This window comes from Phocoena phocoena, chromosome 1 (genome assembly GCF_963924675.1).
Source record: "Phocoena phocoena chromosome 1, mPhoPho1.1, whole genome shotgun sequence".
Lineage (NCBI taxonomy): Eukaryota > Metazoa > Chordata > Mammalia > Artiodactyla > Phocoenidae > Phocoena > Phocoena phocoena.
Window position 1 is genome coordinate 162359603 of NC_089219.1, and position 24256 is coordinate 162383858.

The 24256-nt window shown below is 35.7% G+C and overlaps 1 protein-coding gene across 1 annotated transcript in view; it reads left to right on the forward strand.

Annotated features, from left to right (window-relative positions):
* CNST (consortin, connexin sorting protein) overlaps window positions 1-24256 on the forward strand; it is a 114812-nt gene that overhangs the window by 69077 nt on the left and 21479 nt on the right. The window contains exons 5-10 of the mRNA XM_065886680.1: window positions 5522-5552; window positions 7341-7427; window positions 7872-7986; window positions 10773-10794; window positions 10967-11063; window positions 18432-19324. Coding sequence (XP_065742752.1) covers window positions 5522-5552; window positions 7341-7427; window positions 7872-7986; window positions 10773-10794; window positions 10967-11063; window positions 18432-19324 — 1245 coding nt within the window. The remainder of the gene's footprint in view (window positions 1-5521; window positions 5553-7340; window positions 7428-7871; window positions 7987-10772; window positions 10795-10966; window positions 11064-18431; window positions 19325-24256) is intronic.

Below are 24256 nucleotides of genomic sequence, written 5' to 3' on the forward strand. Positions count from 1 at the left end.
TTAGTTCCATTCAATGAATCTGTTTTGGGGACAACTTGGGAGAAATTTGACTATGGACTGTATATTAAATAATACTGTTGCATCAGTGTCAGGTTTCTTGAGATTGATAATGGAATTGAAGATCATGTGGGAGAGTATCTTTATTCTTGGGAGATACATGTGCAAGTAGTACTTAGGAGTGAAGTGATATAATGCCTGCAGCTTAAGATATTTCAGTGGGAAGATATATGTAAGTGAGGGAAAGACAGAGAGAGAAAGCAAATTTGGCGAAATGTCAATAATTGACGAATCTAAATAAAAGGTATATGGCTGTTGATTTTACTGTTCTTTGAACTCTTCTATAGAATTTCGATAAAAAGTTGGGGAAAAGGACATTTGGAGTAAATGGAAATAGCAAGTGTAGTCAAATCTTTTCAAGCAGTTTATGTCACTGGGCTATTACATTAAAGGTAAGAAGAATTCTCTTTTCTACAGGCAGGTGATCCTACAGCTGAAGCAGATCTAGTAGAAAATCACATTTTTAGGCAGGAAGACAATAACAGTCTTGATCAGATGAAGATTATTTTTTTTATGTCTCAAAGTAAAATTCTACCTTCATCCCCCAGAAACATGTCAGTTTGCTGGGTCCCGTATGTTATGCTTCTTATATATCTCAGCAATCTGTCCTCTCCTGGCAAAGGAGCTTAGAAAGTATAGTGAGTTTTTTTTTTTTTAATGCCACTTTTTAAAAATTTATTTAATTAAAAAAAATATATTTACTTAGGCTGCGCTGGGTCTTAGTTGTGGCATGCGGGATCTTCGTTGCGGCATGCATGCGGGATCTAGTTCCCCAACCAGGGATCGAACCGGGGCCCACTGCATTGGGAATGCAGAGCCCTACCCACTGAACCACCAGGGAAGTCCCTATAGTGATGGTTTTAAAGTATGAGCTTTGTCTCTACCACTAACAAGCAAAGTAGCTTTTACTTTCTTTTCCTGTAAAGTTGTAGAGGACTCAGTGAAATAATGCAGTAAAAGTACTTAACATAGTACTTGGTACACTTAACATAAAAGCTAAATAAATATTAAGCATTATAACTATATTTCTCTGTCACTACTTCAAACATTGCTTGTTGGAAAGAGATGCTGAAGCCTGCAGTAAGCTGAGACATCAGGGCAACAGGAGTCAGCTGATGGCTGCCTTCCTCAGCCCAAGAATATAAAATATCCTGTCACCTCCCAAGGGAGACACAAATCAGGGAGAAGTGGAGTGAGTTTTTCTTCTTTTCATTATTTAGTAATTCCCACTCTCATACTGTGCCTTTCACTTGGATTGACAGTTGTTGACATTTTGCCAGATTTTCGTTTTCCTCCTACCCCCCAACCCCTCTCCACGCACATATTTTCCACTGACACATTTTAAAGTAATTTTCAGGCATTATATCACTTCACCCTTAAATATCAATACTTGTGCATAAATTCCCCAAGAACAATGATACTCTCCTACATAACCTACAATGCCATTATCAACCCCAAGAAATGAGACATTGGTTTAATATTATTTAACATACAGCCTATATTTGTTTCCCTCAAGTTATTCCACAAATATTCTTTATAAATAGTTTTCCCCAGATCCAGGATCCAGTGAAGGAGCACACAGTGGGAAGATTCTTTAGTCTTTGGTAATCCAGAACAATTCCCTGCCTTTTGTTTTGTTTTGTTTATTTGCTTGTTTGTTTATACTTTTATAACATTGACACTTCTGAAGACTCAAGAATTCTTGTAAAATGTCCCATGATTAGGATCTGCCTGATTATTTCTTCATGATTTGATTCAGGTTAAAATACATTGGCCAAGAATTCTACCTAGGTAACATTCCATACTCAGTTCTTTTTTTTTTTTTTTTTTTTTTTTTGTGATACACGGGCCTCTCACTGTTGGGGCCTCTCCCGTTGCGGAGCGCAGGCTCAGCGGCCATGGCTCACGGGCCTAGATGCTCTGTGGCATGTAGGATCCTCCCAGACCGGGGCATGAACCTGCGTCCCCTGCATCAGCAGGCGGACTCTCAACCACTGTGCCACCAGGGAAGCCCCTCAGTTCTCTTTTGAACTCACTCCAATCTGGCCTTTGTGCCAACTACTCCATCAAAGTTGCATTGTAAAGGCCAGGTGTGACCTCCATGTTGCGTGCCCATGCAAATCTAGTGGTCAGTCCTCAGTTTTCATCTTACTGGAAGTATCAGAATCTCTGACAAGTTGACCACATACTCTATTTTACAGCATTTTCTTTTTTTGCCTTTTAGGACCCCTCACTTTTGGCTTTTATATCTTACCTCACTGGACATAGCTTCTCTGGCTCATTTGTTGAGTCCTCCAAGTTTTACTAATTCTTAAACATTGAAGGGCTTCAGGATTCAATTCTGAACTACAGACTTAAACATCCAGCTTCCTGAGGCATCTCATGGGCATTTCAAACTTAAGATGCCCAAAATCAAACTTTGATTTTTTTTCTCCAAAATCTTTTGCTTTCCTAGTCTTCCCCCTTTTGTTAAATGGCAACTCCATCCCTCCAGTTGCTGAGACCAAATACTTTGAAGTCATCCTTCACTTTACCCCACGTCCAAATCCAGTCAGCAAGTCCTGCCACTCTATTTCAAAATATATCCAGATTCTCACCTCTTCTTACCTTCTGCATTGCCACCATCTCAGTGCAAGATATTATCAAATCTCACTTGGATTCTTGCAGTAAACTAATTGTAGAAACCTCCTTGCTTTACCTTTACTTCCATTTAGGTTTTTTTCTCTCTACACAGCAGTCATTGTGATTCAGATAAAATGTTACGTCAGATCATGTTACTTCTCTGCTCAAAGCCATCCACTGACTTCTCTTCGCATTCAGAGTAAAAGCCAAAATCCTTACCATGGCCTACGAGATCCTACATGATTTGGCCATGTTACCTCTTAGGCCTTAATTCCTAAAACTCTCCTTCTTGTTCACTCCTTTCCAGGTACACTGGCCTCCTAGCAGTTTGTCAGATATACCAAGAATGTTCCTACATCAGGGTCTGTGGTACTTCCTTTCCATCCTTTCTCAGGAAGCCGCTAGATGATGTACTCCATCAAAACAAGGGAGTAAACCAAGGAACAGGAAGATTGAGATATAGGAGACTGGGGATGCTACCAGGAGAGAGGTGAAGGGAATCTCTAGGTGAAGGGAGATTCTAAGATGACAGCTTTGTACCAAAAAGGAGAGAGTAACCACTTCTATTTGAGCAGATCAGAAGGGTCTGGGGAGGAACTTTTATATCGTTTTCCTATTTCTGAATATTTGCGGTATCTGAATGTATTGAGGGAAGATTTAGACTCCTGGTGGACTATTTAGAGTTGTATAAGTGATAAGTGCATGGAAAACTTTTTTTTTTAAAAAAAGGGAAAAAAAGAAACTCCAGGGAAAACAAAAAGTTTTCAGGAAAGGAAAAATAATGAGTTTACTACTTGGCTTAACTCATAATAAAGTAAACATTCAATGTTTATCTACCTATTACTACAATATAATAACATGGGATAGGTGAATATGTGAGAGAAAGTGTGTGTCGTATATGTTTGTAGGGTTTGGATGGGGAGGAGCAAAAGACCCAATCCTCATTTTGTAAAACTGAAAAAAATCAAGAAATAGCAAATATAAGCATAATGTTTAGAGATACAGCAAAAAATATATTTTTAAACAGATAAGAGAAATCTAAGTATGTGCTTGCTCCTGAAGAAAGGAGAATAGGGCAAGAAGGGTAGGGCCTTTTTTAACACACCTCATAGAACTATTTGACTCCTTAAACTATATACATGTGTAATCTTGATAAAATAAGAGCTAGGGCTTCCCTGGTGGCGCAGTGGTTGAGAGTCTGCCTGCCGATGCAGGCGACACAGGTTCGTGCCCCGGTCTGGGAAGATCCCACATGCCGTGGAGCAGCTGCGCCCGTGAGCCATGGCCGCTGAGCCTGCGCGTCCGGGGCCTGTGCTCCGCAACGGGAGAGGCCACAGCGGTGAGAGGCCCACGTACGGCAAAAAAAAAAAAAAAAAAAAGAGCTAAAAGAAGAAATTTATAATTCAGGCATAAGGCTAGGATATCCAGTTGAAAGGAATGGTAGTACCACTAACAGAAATAAGGAAGTATGGATGGGAAGAGTTAATTAGGGGACAATTTTATGTATATATATATATATATATATATATATATTTTTTTTTTTTTTTTTTTTTTTTTTTCCTGTACGGGGCTTAGTTGCATGTGGAATCTTCCCAGACCAGGGCTCAAACTTGTGTCCCCTGCATTGGCAGGCAGACTCTTAACCACTGCGCCACCAGGGAAGTCCCATGACCCTGTCTTTTTGGTTGCACTTATGGTACTAGAACTGTCACGGAAATCTGAAAGCTAATTGATTAACAGTTTATAAAGAGGTGATTGAGTCCATCGATATTGTATGTTGCTCCTGGAAGAATGTTAGATATATAGAATAAATTTTAAGCTAGGCAAATATTTCCTTTAAAACTATCCTTTTTCCACTGTGGGATTTGGGAAAGACCATTCCTTTTTATTGCTAGCTTATAGGTTTGACAAGTGCTTTATTGCTCTTTGCCTTGGCAGCTACCTGGAAAATGGAGATAGTGATCTATAAATGGAATACCTTTTTCACTAGAGACTTACTAAAAATCAGTGGAAACTGTTTGAAAGTGTAAAGTACTTAATGAAATATTTTAAATATGACAGTAGTCAATTTATGAAAATACTTCTCAGTGAATACTTCCGGTTTTACTATTCTATTTATAAATGGCATATCTAAATGAAGCTCTAAATAAAAGATCCCAAAGTTTTTAGAATCAAAGAATTTTTAAATTTAGAGGTGCCCTAGAATGAATCTGCTAAGTGATAAGCCTCAACTGGGTCCAGATCATGAGTCTCTGGACCCCACCCTCCCATCCAGTGCCCTTTATACTGTGCAGCACTTTGTATATATTCCAAAGATCATTGCTCAACTATTAGCACTTGATCTGTCCTTTTCTGAAATATCAAAAAAGAATGAAAAATCAGTGTCCCATGAGGTAGTTCGTGAAACAGAAATGAAATGAATAGGTTTTAAGATTTCATGTGACATGACATATTTCAACTTTTTAATTTACGATAAAGTCATCCTTTCACTCATAATGTACTTTTATAAGCCTCAGTAGCATTTCCTTCATTGTTTAGAGTTCTTACTTGTAAACTCTAATGAATCAGTGATGTTTGCTTTGACTTGAAATAGAGTAGGAAGAATGAGATTGTATATGGACCAAAGAATGTCTATGTTTGCTTTTCTTGAGATAAGTGACTTCAGAAATGTGTCCTGTGCCTACAGTCTGATTTTTTCTGAACTGGCGAATGTAGTTAAATAAGAGTTTTCTTAGTTCAATATCAAAGACTTTGAGAATTTCAAGGTCTTGGTTTCTTCTAAATTTGTCTTTTCATCCAAATGTTAATTTAATTTCCTCTGTTTTTTATTTGTTTTTAACAGATAGCAGAGTCCTATTTCCAGGAGGAGGACTGTATCCTTTTCTTAATTACAAGAAGAAATTCACAGATTTCTTAGAGAACTGCCCATTTAAAAAAACTGAGATTTACGTACAATGAAATGTATAATCTGTTGTTTTCACTGGGTTTTAATTGTTGTATGCGCCAGTGTAACCATCTCAGAAAACAAGATGTAGGGAATTTGTCACTCCAGAAAATTCTCTAGAAGCACCCAAATTTGACCTCCCATGAACAAGCCCTAATTTTACCAAAATCTAAATATTTGTGTGTTGGGGGGAGGGGGGAAAGCATGTTACAAAAAAACAAACAAACAAAAAAATAACCCATTGAATTTTTTTTCTTTTGAATTAAACAGAAGTACAAGTCAAGTAATATTCATATGTTAGGGTCTGTCAAGTGTATTATACATAGTAAATCTCATAACTGTCTTATTATAGCTATATATCAGTAAATGGAAGATTGAGTTCTTCACTAGTAATAAACAGAATAAATGTTCTCAAAGGAGACTGCATGTTAACTTTTGTATAGGAAAGATTTATTCCCTTAGCTTTTAAATTTTCCTCATTTGAAATTGTTTTTGAAAGATGGCCCAATATATTCTCTAGAAAGAATGTATCCTAAGTATCTCTATTTCCCTATTTGTGTGATTTCTTTTTCCTCCTAACCTTATTGACTTTCACCACAGATTGAGGGATAAGCCGTTATCATCCTGAACCCTATCCAGTAAACTACGAAATGAAACTTCAGACAGTGGCAGTTCATTTCTAAGTATGTAGGAAATCAAATTCTTATGGAAGGGAAGCTAGAGCTACCCAAATAATGAGTATGATGTAGTGCAGTTCAGATCAGCATCAGCATCCCTGGGAGCTTCTCAGAAACGAAAATTCATGGGCCTTAGAATCAGAGCTTCTGGGGATCAGACCCATGAATCTCTATTTTAGCAAGATTTTCAAATACTTTTTATGTTCAGTAAAGTTTGAGAAACATTGATATACTTTTAAGCCATGCACAGAGGAAAATGGAATTGTCTCTGCTTCTCCCTGACCTATTTTATGATTCCTGGCATATCTTTAAGACTACAAATGAGAGAGAGAATTAAACCTCTGAGTGATCATGGGAAGGACAAAAAGCTAAAACAGTGAGTTTTTTCTCTTCCTTCTTTCTGGGTCAACATTTAGAACATGGCCCAAAGGAAGGTAGACAGTTGCACAATTTATTATGACCTCATGTGATGCTAAATGTGTGATACAGATGGAGAAGACAGCAGTTTATAAGAAAATCTACCAAAAAAAGTAGAAGCACATAATTATGAAAATCACTGTGGCAAGTTAATTTTTTTTAAGTGTTCGGTGAAAAATAAGTAAAGGATCACAGGCAGTTGAAATCAGAAACAAACATTTGACCAGAGGGTAACACAGTTGCTTGACAGAAGGTAATTTAAGGAGAGAAAAAAAGGGGGGGGGGGAACACTTAGATACAGGATTCCACATGGGTCCTATTTCTAATTAAATTATATTTAATTGACTCTCCTAGAGATATTATTAGCAAGCAACCATTCCTTGAACGTTAAAACCTTCTTTTTATTTCTACTGTTTGCTGATAGAATAGAACCCAGGTAGCTACTGCAAGATATGCTACATTAAAATTTACCTACTTCAAAACCAAGAAACCTTACTTAAGTTTTGTTTAAATTTAAAAGTATTTAGAGTCCTCTCATTTTTTGGTAAGCTTCAAATTTATCAACTGATATAGGACATTATTCTTTAGGCTGGATTTCTATTTTCCTCAAATTTTCTATTCAGATGAGAAAGCAATGAAATTCATTCAGCTCGAACGACTGTATCATGAGCAATTGCTCGCAAATCTTTCTGCCATTCAAGAACAGTGGGGTGAGTACAGACTGACAGAATGTGGAATTATCAATAATCTAACAAGTTGCTCTCTAGAAAGTTAACATATTTGACCTAGTTTTAGGAAATAGACGTTTCTAGTCAAGTTAATGTTGCAAAGAAAGTAGCATTTTTAGCACAAGTTTATGTCACTGTAAGAAAATTTTTCTCTTTGTATTTTGTTCTTCATATCAGTGCCAAGAAAAGAACACTTGCAACTGTTTGCATTTCTTCTGATCCCTTTGTATGCCCTATTGGCTAATTTAGTCTCTGGGATAATATTTACTTAGAATGAAAAGTAATCACTTAGCTATTTCTGTGTTAACTTTGGGGTTGAGAAGATACTTTTACATGATGATGTTTATCAGTGGTGCCAGTTATCTATTTTTTCCCTCCTAAACATGTTTTGTAACAGCCAGTGACTAACAAATATTTTAAATTTAGAAACAAAATGGAAAACTGTACAACCACATACAGTTACATCTTTGAGGAACTCAGAAAAAGGATTTAATGGTGAGGATTTTGAACGGCTTGCTAAATTTTGCACAACACATCAAGAGTAAGTACTTCAGTATTTGTTTACAATGAGTTTGAATAGAATATTGAAGAAGCACTGTAGCATTGAATACTTGAAATACAAGATTCATTTTCTTTGTTTTGTTAATGCTTTCAACTGGAGAAATTAAAATTGATAAAATGATTAGGTTCCTTTCTCAGCTTTTATCTGTTTCTTACACTAAACTCAGCGAAAGGTCTACTTTACAAAATTCAAAGCACCTTCTAATTAGAAATTTTTAAATGTAACTTCTAATTTTGATTACTTTTTGGTTAAGAGATTAGGCGATTCAGATGGAAAAATTTGTGTTAGGATTTTTTATTATAATTGTTTTTCAATGTTTGTATGTTTGTCAGTGTTTCTATGTTTTTACTATACTATGTTATAGTAAAAACACATTTTTAAGAGTAGTCTAATACTGGAAAGCGAATGCACTATGGTATTTAACCAGAATACTGTAGAAGGAAAACTCCATTTACCAGATAATTGTAAATTGTTTGATTTATATCAAAGAGTTGGATTTTTAAAACTGAATATAGTAATAATAAAAACTTAAATATATTTTTTAATTCATTATTTGAAGACTCAGAATTTTAAAGGTGAGGGGACATTATAGTGATTAAACAAGTGCAGATTTCTGGGATGTACAATTTTCTTGTGTTAGTCAATTTGAACCTTTGAAACAGTATTTGTATGGATTTTGCATTATAACCTAATTCTTAGTGAGTTAAATAAGTTAACTTTTGACTTTGTAGAGGTTTTAAACAACGGAATCTTTTAAAATAGATAAAGGAGATTTTCTTTTTTTTTCTTTTCTTTCTTTTTTTTTACATCTTTATTGGAGTATAATTGCTTTACAATGGTTAGTTTCTGCTTTATAACAAAATAAATCAGTTATACATATACATATGTTCCCATATCTCTTCCCTCTTGTGTCTCCCTCCGTCCCACCCTCCCTATCCCACCCCTCCAGGCGGTCACAAAGCACCGAGCTGATCTCCCTGTGCTATGCGGCTGCTTCCCACTAGCTATCTACCTTACGTTTGCTAGTGTATATATGTTCATGCCTCTCTCTCGCTTTGTCACAGCTTATCCTTCCCCCTCCCCATATCCTCAAGTCCATTCTCTAGTAGGTCTGTGTCATTATTCCTGTCTTACCCCTAGGTTCTTCATGACATTTTTTTCCCTTAAATTCCATATATATGTGTTAGCATACAGTATTTGTCTTTCTCTTTCTGACTTACTTCACTCTGTATGACAGACTCTTGGTCTATCCACCTCATTACAAATAGCTCAATTTCATTTCTTTTTATGGCTGAGTAATATTCCATTGTATATATGTGCCACATCTTCTTTATCCATTCATCCAATGATGGACACTTAGGTTGTTTCCATCTCCAGGCTATTGTAAATAGAGCTGCAATGAACATTTTGGTACATGACTCTTTTTGAATTATGGTTTTCTCAGGGTATATGCCCAGTAGTGGGATTGCTGGGTCATATGGTAGTTCTATTTGTAGTTTTTTAAGGAACCTCCATACTGTGGAGATTGTTTTCTTACTTTCACAATTTCAATATAGACACTTTTTCTGCCCTTCCCATGGAACTAATAATTTTTTAATGTGTTACAAATGTTTTAATTATTTAAAAACAAATTTTTTTAACCTAATATGAGCATGACTTTTTTTTTCTTTTCTTTTTTCTCTTTTTAAATATAAGGTAACTTGCCAACACACAATTTAAAAGCTAGTCACATTGCTTCAGATCACTAGAGAATTTCTGGCTAATGAACAGTGGATAGTATAGTAAATAAAACCCCAAATTTTTATGCTTTAAATTTGATAATTTCCCAAAATTATACTCCTAAAATTTTTAATATAAAAAATATTTTTGAGTTATACATACATTAAAGTACCCAGCTTGATGAATTTGTACATGTACAGATAACATAGTGTAACTACCAGTCTGACCAAGATATAGGACAGTCCAGGCCCTCAGAAATCTCCCTAATTTCTGTACAAAGTCAGTACCCATCTCCCAAAGTAACTACTGTCTGAGTTCTATAACAGTGTGTTTGCCTGTTCTGTAATTTAATATAAATGTAATCACACAGAGTAGATTTTTTTATCTAGCTTCTTTTGCCCATGGTTATGTTGGTGTTACATATTGTTACATGTTATGGTAACTTGTTCTGCTTTACTGCTGTGTGTATTCATTATATGACTATGCAGCAATTTATTTATCCATTATATTGTTAATAGACATTTGGTTTGTTTCCAGTTTTTGAATAAAATGGCTGTGAACATTTTTGTGTATGCTTTGTGGTGAATATATGCATTCTTTTATCTTGGGTATTTCCTAAAGTATAATATTAAAAGATTACTTTTGTTATCCTTTTCTATGGATAATGCATATAAAATTATCTTCCACCATAATTTTAGACTATAATGACATAAACTAAAATTTTAATAATATCTGTGAAATGCTCTTGAAATACATTATTAGCAAAAGGTTGACACTTTTCCCCCCGAATCTCAGTATTTATAGCTTCTATGGAGGTTTTCATTAGTTATTGGCCATCTAAGGAGATTAACACATGAGATAGCTGCACTTTGAACTATGTGAACCAGTGGTAATGTTTCAGCAGTGGAAATGTTCTGTGCTAATATTAGAATCCAGAGAAGCTCTATTTTTTTTTTTTTTACAGCCCTTTCAGTGACATTTGTTTGGAAGCATATTGCTGCTGTAATTTTTTTTTAATTCTTTTTTTTCTCTCTTTTTTTCTACAGTCCTCTTTTATCCAAACATAAGGTAAGAACTTTTCTTTGAAAATGTCTATAGGAAAAATGTGTCATGTTTGTTGTATGGACTGTTTTAGAAAATAATGAGACCTTTCTCAAATTATTTTCAGCTTTCTAATTTAATGTAATAGTTTCCTCCAAAGTTTTATTTTTCTTCTTCTTCTTTTTAAAAAACTTTTTAGATAGCAGCTGTACAGAAGTCCCTGGGAAGGAAATGCTTTACGCAGTTAATAGTATCTGAAGATCCAAAGGAAAGAGGAGCTACAGCCAAAGAGCCGGGTATGTTTTTAAATTACAGGGGGATATAAGAGATATGCCTGCCTCTTATAATAAATATTCTACAAGTGTTAATCTGAGTTGCTGTGAAGGAGTTTTTTTGCATATACCTCACCTGCACAAATAGCAAAGCAAGATTTTTTTACATTGTGTAATTCTATTTTTAGATATCTAGTAGTAGGAATGATAAAATCTGAATTCTTGTAAAAACAAAATTATTTCATGTGTCTAACAGAATATGTGTCTAACAGAATATGACAAGATTGTACAAATAAGCTCTGAAATAGAATTGGTTTTAGTGTATTCAGACATCCCTTTCTATTAAAAAAATCAATTTTTGTACAAACTTTATCAGAAATTTTTTCTGTAAATCTAGATATTATCAAGATAAGCTCTGTATCCTTATAGTTTATCTATAGTAATTTATTCTTTTCCTTTTTTTGTTGACTAACATATGGTATACTTTAATTTGTACATATATATTTCTATAGCATTCATAGTATATTTTATAGCACTGTGTCTTATGTCAAAAGTTAAAGATTTCTAGAATTTTTTTTTCTTACAGTAGTAATGTATGTTCATTATAAAAACTTCAGAAAATAAAGATAAATAAATATGTTTTAGGGCATTTATTTTTCCTTGTTTATGATTTTAGTACTAATTTATATTCCTGGGCTTTATGTTCCTGGCCCTGAGAGCCCTGATAGTAAACAGGCAGCATCAGGTCTTTTGACTTGAGGTGCCTGAAGAGGTAAGATGACGACGATGATGCCTGCAATTTCACTTGCTTTTTTCTCTTTACATTTTTTTCCCCCTAAATCTTATTTTATCCCCTCTTCTCTTATGAGGCAAATTTGGGTTGCCTTAGGTCAATCCTACTATACTCTGTTCTTCCTGTCTCTTTTTCCCAGTCATTTTTATTTTGGAAATCAGAATACAATGAGCTTCATAAAAATCTTAGGGGAAAAAGTCACAAAATAGTCACCTAGTTTGGGTGTGAATGTGTCTCTTTGCTGTGCACATTGGGAAGAAGGCTGTTATTACATGCTGATTGTTTGAGTCTGACACTGCCTAGCCCTAGCTTGGCACTACTTCTAGCTTGGCCTTTACTGTGAGATAGGTGGCACAGACAGGAAACTAAGATACCATGTATAAGTCACTTGCTTGGTGCTTTGATTCACAACTGGAACCTGGGTCTTCTGGTTTCTAATTAAATTGCAGCATACTTCTGCTAAGTAAGTTGTGTGGATTTTCAAAGACTTGCACAATGCAGACATTTCATTAATAGCCATTTTATGGGGAGGGTGTGGACTAAATTCTGGAGAAGGAAATCTTGCCAAGTCTGATAAAATAACATCTTTTAAGGAAAAATGTCAAATGTCTCATAATGAGCCTACTCAGATTGGTTATTCTATGAATAAATACATAGAAATGTAAGAAAGAATATGAGAGAAAGAAATATGAAAATATTACTTTAAATGATTTGTATTTAATATATTGTCCTTGTTTTACCCCATATTCCTTATTTCTAATGTCTTACATGTTCTACAGTGTAGACTTTCCCTTTTCTTTCTCTCTACATATCTTGGTCTTAAGCTCCTTATATAATAAGTAACTCGCTTTTTTGTGTGTGTGGTGGTTAAAGACATTGTTTCTGGCACCAAACTTTTCTGGTTTGAATCCTCTCTCCACCACTTGAAGTTGTGTGACCCTAAGAGACTTCCCTGGTGGTCCAGTGGTTAGGACTTCACGCTCCCAATGCAGGGCACATGGGTTCCATCCCTGGTTGGGGAACTAAGATCCTGCATGCTACACGGTGCAGCCAAAAAAAAAAAAAAGTTGTGTGACCATAAGCAAGTTGCCTAATTTCTCTGTCCCTCCCTTTCCTCAGCTCCAAAAGGTGGACATTAATAGTTCTTACCTCATAGGATTCTTATGAGGATTAAATTAGTAATTTCATTAAAGTTTAAAACAGTACCTGGCATAAGGTAAGAAAAATATGTGCTCACTGCTCTCATTACTCTTCTCCACCACTTCCTCCTCATGTTATCACTACCCCCTACTACTAGTATTCCATTAATGTTCTCTATGTGTTATTCATTGCTACTTTTCTAATTATTCTATCATTATTAAAGTCTTCAAGTAATTTATGTAGTATTTTATATTTTCAAAATACTTTTATGTATATTATCTCATCTTTTCCTCCTAACAACCAATTTAAGGTAGGCTAAATCATTTTAAGAAACTCAAGGAAGGTAAGTGACTTATTCCGGAACAGAACTAATTAGAACACAAAGCTAAACCCTATTTTTCTGACCCTGAAGCCCATGTGTTTTTATTAATTTATATTTTAATTCATTTTTATTAAGTAATATTTTATATGTAAAAATAATATGAAATGTACATACATTTTAACAATTGATAGAAAAATGAAGACCTGTGAACCTTGTACCTAACAAGGGACTAAATTGTCAGTTCTGTTACAGCTACCTTTGTGTTCCTCTCTATCCCATTACCTGCTTCACTCCATTCCTGAGGTAACCATTATCCTGAGTTCTCTATTTATCATTCCCTTCCCATTTTTAAATCAACTTTATTGAAGTACAACTTCCATACAATAAAATGTACCCATTTTAAGTGTATAATTTGATGAGATTTGACAACTGTATACACTCATGTAACTACTACCTCAGTCAAGATATGGAACATATTCATCACTCCAAAATCTTTCTCCCAGCCCTCTTACACTCAGTCCCTCCCACCTCCAGTCCCAGGCAACCCAGTGCTTTCTCTTATTCTCAATGGGTTTTCCCTGTTTTAGAATGTAATATAAGTAGAATTGTTCAGCATCCTTTTTTTTTGAGAGCCTCCCATATTGTTGTATGTATCATTAATTCATTTCCTTTCATTGCTGAGTAGTATTCCACTTTTTGACCGTACCACAATTTATTTATCCATACACCTGTTGATAGATATTTGGGTTGTTTCCAAGTTGGAGATATCATGAATAAAACGGTAGGAAGGTTTTTTTGTAGATACATGTTTTTATTTCTCTTGGGTAAAGAACTTAGGGTGGAGTCATTGGGTCATAGGGAAGGTACATGTTTAGCTTTCTAAAAAACTGTCAAATAGTTCTCCAACACTGTTGTCCTATTTTATACCCCACCAGCAGTATATGAGAATTCCAGTTGTTCCACATCCTTGCTGACATTTAATGTTCTCTTTTTTTTTTTTTAAGTCATTTAGTGGATATGAATGTCTTTTTTTTTAAGTCTTTTTTTTTTAAGTCATTTAGTGGATATGAATGTCATTGTGGTTTTACCTTGCTTTTCCCTGATGACTGAGTATGTACATTTGTAGTTTTGAATTAGCCTCTGTAGAAGTTGTACTAATTTATACTATTACCAACAGTTCAGACTTAATTTAGGCACATTTCTTTCCGTCTGCTAAAATAGATATTAACATTGAAAATTTCTTTTTCAAGCCTGATATCACTCAGATGTTTTTACCTGATGATAATTAATGAGATACTCAGAAAATATAAGAAATGTGTTAATTCATGAATGCTTTAGTCTCACATCATGTATTGTATAGGGGATTTTTCCCTAAAGAGAATTCATGGGGGAATGGGAGATGAGAGAGTAACGCAAAGGTATGTGCATTTGTAGAGCATGTGTTAGAACTTAGGTTTAAGTCTAACTTCTCATTTTAGAACTACCTCTTTAATTTGGTATTATTAAGTATCTGTCATACACTCAGCTTTTATTCCATTTTTATTTCATCAGGGTAGAATTTTTTTTTTAGTACATCTTAAGTCAATGCAATAGGGATTAGTAAACTTACCTCACTAGATCTTTGGGTTCAGGAGAACCAATTAACAGAAATTCATGTTAATATTAACAGAAACATTAACAATAAGTTTTGTACTATGATACATACTTGTAGAAAATTCAGAAAATATTTTTGGTTAAACATAGTGGATCAAACATTTACTTCCACTTTTTTTTTGGAACACTATTAAAATATCTGAAGGGGATCCTTAAAGGCAGAAAGCCAGAAGGACAGAACTGGCAAGGACCCAGCAGCAGATATGACATCCAGAAAATTTTGGAAGCTGGAAAGCAGATAGATGGGTGACACCTGGCTTAACATACCAGAGAAAGCCAGAAACTAAGTGTCTACAGGGAAAAGGTTGATTTCTGCTTGGGAAGGTTTGGGGATTGGAAGCACAGAGGGTACCTCTAAATTTAAGGGTTTAAAGTTGGGCTAAAAGACTGTACAAGAAGCATTTAGACCTTTATATTCCCCTTCTACCGAATCGGAGGCCTGTTGGAAGCTAGACACAACACAGCAGTGCCTTCAAAATTGCGAGAGAGCATGATTTCTAACCTAGAAAACTTTACCCAACCAAAGTTTTAGTCAGGGGTGAAGAAGTAAAGACTTTCAGTTGTGAATAACCTTAGAAAGTTTACCTTCCATGTACCTTTTCTTAGGAAATGTTCTACTAAGAGAGAATAAACAAAGAGGAAGACCTGGGATTCAGAGAAAACAAGGTTTCCAAAATAGAGCCAAAATGAATTCCTAGGATCACTGGGAAAGGAAATTCCAGGATGATACCTGTGTAGCAGCCCTGGAGAGGAGTTCCAGGTCAGGGACTCAAGAAGGATATGTTTTAAAACTGATGGATTATCTGTTGGTACATATGCCGTAGTTGTACATCTGTCAGAGTTTGAAGACACATAGGTAAAGTTTTTTTTTTAATGAAGTAATGAGGCAGTTATCAACACCAAGGAAAACAAAGCATAAATGAGAAAGGAAGACAGAGTACATAGTGTGGGTCAGTTGTGAATAATACTTACAAAGCCATAGTAACATAAGCATTTGAATATTGATTTGCCCCAGAATTGTGTTGAATTGTAATGGGAGCTAGAGGAGAAGAAAGAAAACATCATTGTTGGGGAAAGGAACCATGAGAGCTAACTCTCTTCCATAGTAGGAAGTCAGTAGGTGTTCTCTAAAACTGAAAAGTCAATAAATAACAATGTAAGTCTTATCTAGAAATGGAGAGTATGAGAGGAAACAGCTAAAGGAATTGAAAATTGGCTGCCCCTAGAGAGCAGGAATCAGACAGATGGGAGGGTAAGGCAGCAGACTGTTTTTCATTACCTGTAAGGACAGGTTTTAAGTTTTTCCCCAAAAGCATGATTTGATACAACAAATTATAAAATAGCATATATTATGTGTGATTTGGAGACTGAATATGTATTAAAAATATCACTTAGATTTTATATGGCGTCAAACAAACTATAGCTACTCACCTGATCTAGTCTGAAACTCTTGCCCTTTGCATCTTAAATTACTACTTTTTTTCATATTTTATATTGTTTCTAATAGTGGAATGAAGCAACTGTTTTCAGGCCAGTATTTATAAGTAATGCATTATACCTATGCGTAGTCTTTATTACACACCACTTAAGTGGTATCTTGCTTCATTAGAAACGGTACTTAAAGTGACTTGTATTTTGTCTAAGTAACTATAGTCAGCCATGTCACTTTCTACTCATGTAATGGCGTCTCAAGCTGATTCTCTAACTTTTCAGTCACTTATAGCTATTAAATAGTCTCATTTTGATTCTTTATGACTTAGTCCTTTTCAATTCCAAACTTTACCATAACACTTAAATCTCATTTTATTCAAAGCTCTTCTCTGTCCACCAGCTCTGCAGGGGCTGGGAGCATGGTCTGCTCTCTGGTGAAGCTAGCTAGATTAGTGCATAGGACGGAATCCAGGCTATGGGGACGTGTGGTGGCTCCGGCAGGACCAACTGAGGAGGCGCTTACTTCCAAGTTGCTCTCCTAGACATCTGTGGTCCTTTAGGTAACTGGCCCTCAGCTAGAGACAGCACACCCCGTTCGTCTGATGTGGGGCCCTCTCCGCCCTGTGTTTATGCTATTTACTCTCTGAATTCTATGGATGTGTTTTGAGGGCCGCCTTCTGAACCTTTGGGTACTGGGAACTTGTGGAGGAGAGCTTGGCCCCCTTTCCATCTGGCAGGGGCCCTCTGCTCTGACGTCCCACATCTTAACAGAGAGGCAGACCAGCAAGCTCAGTGGTGAAGCAGACAACCTAATGGGAATTAAAATGTCCATGTGTTTTTTTTTTTGCAGTCTTCCAAACTTTGAATGATTCCTTGGGGTGAGACAAGACAAAGAATGCTGTACTCTCCCCAAAAGAGACCTATTTTTCCTTGTCCTCTCCTCATCTGATGTTCAAGTTAAGGCATTGGGGGAGGTAATACGAACTCTAATAAGCTCAGCAGTGCAGAGTTGAGGTGGCCAGACTCCATCCCTGATTCTCTGAAACCAGAAGATGGCATTTAAGTTCTGTCTTTTCTTTGGTATGGTACGTGCTGCCATTGCCAATTGGTAATTATTAAAGTACCAATAAATGAAAAACCAGGTAGAATATAATCATCACTATATTTCACCCTTGATTTTAACCTTTGGCCCATGATTTGTATAAATTAAGCAATATATGACAAAAGAAAAAGTTAAAACTCCTGTGGTAGTTAGGAATGCTTAATCGACCAAAAACTCAATCACGGGCAAGCTTCTCTCTTATCTACTAGTTTATGCATTCAGTATATATTTTGTGAAAGTTTTTAATGGTTTAGTTTTAAAGTGGAAGAAAAGTATTTTAAATTGTTTTATTTAAAATAGAAATTGAAAGAAATATTAAAATTCCAAACCCATTTCTGCCTGGTACCAAGACTTATGCCACTACCTTTGACTGCCTCCCTTTAAGAAGTTAAAGTAATTTTCCAACACATTAATTAAGGATGTTATTATTAAGGATATTATGCTTAAATAAATTTGAACAGAACAGACTTATGTTCCTTAGTTTAGTCTTAATAGATCAGAACCAGTATTGTTTTTCTTACACTTTAAATTATGTATTACTATGGTTCATCATGTAAAAATATTTATTTAATATACCATGTCTTAAATACACTGAAAATAATTTTTCTACACTTTAAAATATTCATTTAAATATACACAGCCAATAAAGCTCAGAAGAATATCTTCTAAACCTTTGAAAAAAATGACTTTTTCAATTATAATGAAGATTAAATTATATATTCATATTTTAACATGTTTTTGAATAATCTGTTAATTTTCATATCTAAAGGATTACTTACTAAATGTTTAGGATGTTTCCTCTACCTAAAGACACTATTATCCATCAGGTAGAATTTCCATTTCAGAAGTTTAGAATATCGTTGTGTCCCACATTTTATTCATGTCCTTTCTCTTCCCTCCTGTACAAAGTTGTTTTGAATCTTAAAACAGCTTGCTTTCCTTCATTTTCAGAGAGTGAAACTTGTCTTGGCATGGAATCAGGAAAAGAAAGCCAACATAAAAGAGAGACCTGCGAGAGCAGTCCCTGGTGTAATCAGATGGACAGGCAGGCAGATCCCCTGAGCCTTCCGGTAACTGCAGGGAAGGGCCACACGGAGGAGCCGCTCTGCCGCGCTGAAACCACACTGGAGCTCCACGCCCTGCCCTTGGAGTCGGCAGGGAGCAGGTCTGGGCTACTCTCTTCAGGGAATGCTTGTGAGGATGACAGCCGCTTGCAGCTGACTCAGTCAGAGACCAGCCAAGATGTGGCCGAAATAGAGGGCATTGCTAAAGACCCTAAGGTTTCCAGCGAGTCAGTGATAGAGCCATTGATTTTACCAGGCTCTGACCATATACCTCCTGCGTTGATTTCTGAGGGTAAATACTCACAGACGCAAAGAAAGGAACTCCAGTTGCTACTTGAGGATGCTTCTGAGGCGTTGCCCACAGACCAACTTGAGAACAATGAATTAAATGAGCTGCAGCAACCTGATCTTACAGACAGTGATGGAAAATCACCACAGGGGCAGACTGACTCAGAGGGCTCTGAGAGTGTACTTTGTGAAAATAATCAAGTATCTGATTTAAGAACAGTGCTTCCAGAAGTGTATATGGCCCCAGAGGAGCAGGGAGATAAACACGAACAAGTCAGTAAGGAAACAGAAGACTATTTGAACAGCCTTTTAGAAGAATGCTTAAAAGATACTGAAGATTCCCTTTCATATGAAGATAACCAAGAGGAAGACCCTGATCTCCTTCAAGATCTTTCTCCTGAAGAAGAATCCTATAGTCTACAGGAGAACCTGCCTTCTGATGAAAGCTGTCTTTCTCTCGATGATCTTGCAAAAAGGATAGAGATTGCAGAGGTAAATTTGAGATTTAATATAAATATGATTTAATATAAAATACGATTAAAAAGATGAAATTTGAAAGCACATATATGCTAAATATTGCCTTGTTTTTATAAATTTTCCCTGGCCTCAAACATGAGGGGGAAATTTAGTTAACATAAATTTTTAATCATTATGTATAATCATGATGTTTATACCTCAAAAATTATATTGCATGCCTCTAGTATAGTAAGCATTATGTACCTCATTTTTCATATTCTTATGATTTTTATTTGGCAGTCCTGGGAATTATTAACAAAATAAGATTAGTTACATTCTTGTAAGGAAATCTTATTTTGCTTCTCATACATCTAGAAGATAAAATATATACTCACTGTTTCTTCTTATTATTAAGTATTTTAAAATTCTTTAAAACAGTATAATAGAATGAAGGAAACATTTTAAAATACAATAAGAGTAGGAGATACTGAATGGATTTATAAGCTCTAGGTTTGAACAAACTTAATACTTACTGCTTGACTAAGTCAAATACTACAAATAATTCAAAGTTTTAAAGTTTCTCTAAACAGTAATTAAGCTAGTCAAAATCCAAAAAAGGGGGCAGGAGAGAATATCAAGATGACCATCCTCCTTTGTTTGATAATACAATTTTTTAAAGTTCGGGGGGGAAAAACAAAGCCATACCAAAACTATAGGGCCTCAGGAAGGCAGCCTGACATAGTGGAAGGAGCAGAGTCTGGAGAGCCTTAGTTCAAATACTGACTCCACCAGTTATCAGCCTTATGGAGTTACTATCTAACTCTCTAATTCTGTTTACTTCTCTGAGAATTAGGTTGCTAATTACTTTTCTTCTTCATCTTATATTATTTTCCAAATAAGCTTTTAATTTAATTTATGTCCATTTCTAATTCTGCATTATCACTGGAAAAAAAAACCCATCAAGTAGAAAATGGAAATGTAACAAAGACAAAATAAACAACAGAATACATATGAAAATGGAACCCTGTGGAAGCTTTCTAAGATGATTACTGTTATATGACTAGCTTCCTTTATTGATATTTATAGTCAATTCTCCATCAACTATGATTTTTATTCTGAATTTTTTTCTTGACAAAATTAGATAAAATAGTCATTCTTTTGTTTAACTAGATCTTTTTATTGCCATTTATAAGTCAATCCTCCATAAACTGACTTTTCTTAATTTTTTCTTAAAATTATTTAGTAGTGCTTAATGAGTACAGAGTTTCTGTTTGGGGTGATGAAACTTTTAGAAGTAGTTTTGGTGGTGGTTATACAACATTATGAATGTAATTAACGCCACTGAATAGTACACCTAAAAATGGTTTAAATGACAGTTTTCTGTTTTATATATATATACATATTTTTAAACCATAATTTTTAAGAATAGTAAAAAAAAATTTTTTTAATACAGCTAATAGTATAACACTGGACCTTCTCTTTATTATTTTCATCAGACCTCTGGTACAGGGAATTATCAAGGCAGAAGTCACAACCATATTCAAATCTAGCTGTAATAACAAAAAGTTACCACTATCTGACTGCTTATTTTCAAGTTGAATCAAGCTGACCTTATGTATGGTCTAATTTTACTTTTTTAAGTATAAACTGTGAAGAAGGACCAGAGTACTCCTGTTGAGTCTCCCTGCCTTAAAGGACATTTGTGGTGTAGAATTACTGTTAAATTAACATTGTACTACAACTAAATGGAATAGTCCTTCCTCAAACTCGTAATGTCGGTTTTTCCTGTAGATAACACCTAGCTAGAGGTGGAAATTATATGTATGAACATTTTAAAGTTGTCTTTCCTGTGAAGTTACTTTTTATACATGATGGTCCCCTTTCCTAAAAATCTATTGGTCTGTTAAGTTATACTGTTTAAAAAAACCCCAAAGCTACATATGACTAACAAAACTAGTTTACTTTCCTATGATAATGCTAAACAGATTGTTTCTGAATACTTCCTTCTCTGTTCTGAAAAATATACCTTTAATAAAATCTGCCTGTGTCAGGAAAAGTTTTTAAAATTTCGAAACTGGAAATCACTATGCTTACTACTTCCTTAGTACCCTAAGAATGAAGTTTTTGAGCTAAGTAAAATGTCCAGGTAATAGTGGGTTTGCTTATAAGTACAAACTTCTTTTTAATCCAAACACTGTTTATTTCATGCTCTCAATGTAATTGTATTAGGGATCTCTTCATGTGTCAGGTGCTGAGGATAAGTGAGGAATCAGATGAAGTTCTTGGCATTTGGGGACTCTGCTGCCACATTTGTGTATACTTTTGTGAATATAGGATACAGAACATAATTTCTTAATAACTAAATAATGTTCACGAATAATATTTTTCCTGCCCTCAGGAACCACTGAGGCTTGTGAGCCTGCTTTTCTCCACATCACTGTGCTATCCTGTGAGTCCTTCTCTCCCAAATCTATCATTTCTTCCTGTGAGTGACTCTGCCCCTTACAGATTTCCTTACTGCTTTTCACTCTTTCTACCACTGTGTTTATCGTAGAATATAACAGTATGTTCTCTCATTGCCATTTTTCCCCTTTTTTCTTGTATCTCTGCTTTCATTTTCCTGTCATTTCTGCATTGCTCAGCTCTGGCTTCAGTGGAACTTGGCCTTGATAACCATTACCAGCACGGTGGAAGTGTCTGTTGTGTTTTTTCTTAAACAATTAGTTTCATCACATAAAGTGAAGTTTTTGTATAAAATCTCATAGAGAACTGAAAACATGTACACTAATTTAATTCATTAATATAGAGACATGTGGGGGACGTCCCTGGTAGTCCAGTGGTTAAAACTCTGGGCTTCCACTTCAGGGGGCATGGATTTGACCCCTAGTCGGGGAACTAAGATCCCACATGCTGCATGACACGGCCAAAAAAAAAAAAAGACGTATAAATGAAACTTTTCTAGGTTTGGGAAGCTTTTCCAAAACCAGAGTAATTTTGCCAAGTAAAACAATAGCTTAATATCTGAAGCATTGGTGTTTTTTCTTATGTAAAAAAGGTGACATACTGTCATCAAAAGTATAATCTCTACTGTTTTAAAAAAGCATCAAAAACATTTATGCTTATTTCATAGATTTTTGTTTTTTTAATATTTTATTTATTTATTTGTTTATGGCTGGGTTGGGTCTTTGTTGCTGTGCACAGGCTTCTCTAGTTGCAGTGCGTGGGCTTCTCACTGTGGTGGCTTCTCTTGTTGCGGAGCGTGGGCTCTAGGAGCGTGGGCTTCAGTAGTTGCAGCACGCAGGCTCAGTAGTTGTGGGCACGGGCTTAGTTGCTCCACGGCATGTGGGATCTTCCCGGACCAGGGCTCGAACCCGTGTCCCCTGCATTGGCAGGCGGATTCTTACCCAGTGTGCCACCAGGGAAGTCCCCATTTCATAGATGTTTTTAAGAAAAAAGTTTATCACATGTAGAGTGTCAGCAAGTTAGAGAGATTCACTTATTTATCCCCTCATTAAGTAATTTTTATAGAGTAACTTCTGTGTGAGTGCCATGATATTACAGTTGCAGTGATTAAAAATTCAGAGAAGGATGATGTATGTATGAAACCTCAGTCTAACAGTTGTCTGGTGGCAAGTGTTACCTGTTTGCTGAATTTGAGTATCCCAGTTTTTAGAAAAAGATGAAATTTTATCCCAAAACCCATAATATACTGACATTATTTTTTTTTAATTTTATTTTTTGCGGTACAGGGGCCTCTCACTGTTGTGGCCTCTCATTTTTTGGAGCACAGGCTCCAGATGCGCAGGCTCAGTGGCCATGACTCACGGGCCCAGCCGCTCTGCGGCACGTGGGATCCTCCTGGACCGGGGCACGAACTCGTGTCCCCGGCATCGGCAGGCAAACTCTCAACCAATGCGCCACCAGGGAAGCCCCTGACATTATTTTAATGTCAGAATCCAAACCCCTTTTACCCAGGAACCTAGTAATGCTAATAAATCATTGACTTGCTGTGTTCTGGAACCTGGGAGGGTTACATTGTCTTCCCTTTAAACTCTTTAGCTGTTCCTAGCATCAAAATCTTAGGAAATATGTTATACAAGTTCAAGTTGGCATTAGGATCCAACCTCATATTGCTAATAAAAGTCCACTCAGCGTACAGTAGGCTGTTTGTTACATGTGTGGGGGTGAAGGAGTTGTTTTGTTTTCTAAATAAGTAACACGTCAAGTATTGGGTAAATTTTACAAAAAGTAATCTATTCACATTGAAAACAGTCATAGTATGTAATTCTGAGGTCCTTTTATGAGCAGATTTTAGCAACATGATGTGCCATATGGAAATAAACCATTCATTTTTCTTCATTTAACATATGTGTGTGTGATCTGTTTGCAGAGATGTCATATGTTCAGAAAACTATTTTAAATGCTTCAGATTCAAGGAATTTTTGTTTTTAGAAATAATATCCTAATGTGATAGCTGGAGAAGAAGCCACTTTACTACTGCTTGGGTCTTTAAAAAGCTTTCAATCTGAAAGAGGCGCAAAATATGTTCCCTACCCCCTCTGTCTTTATTGGCAACATTTACTTAGATATCTTCAGGTCTACCTGTCTCACAAGAAACAAAATAGGGGAGGACATAACCTAGAACTTTCTGTTGGAGAGAAAGATGAGAGCCCAAAATTGGTTTTGAGTTTGTCTTCAGAGAAGCTGTCTAATCTAAGTGACTTCTGTGCAATATTCATCTTTGTCTCTTGGCCAAGATCAGGAAATTTAAGTTACATTAAGACTAGCCACTGTGGGATTCTCTTACCAAGTTAAGATGGGAGGCTGGGACTAAGCAGTAGGATTTTATGAAATCATATAGTTAGCTGGTCTTTGGATCTTAGACAAAGGAGGGTCTTAGAAACAGCAATCATGGTGTTCTTGAATGGCTCTTTTAAGGGGAGCAGGGGAAGTCTAGCTTCCTCACAA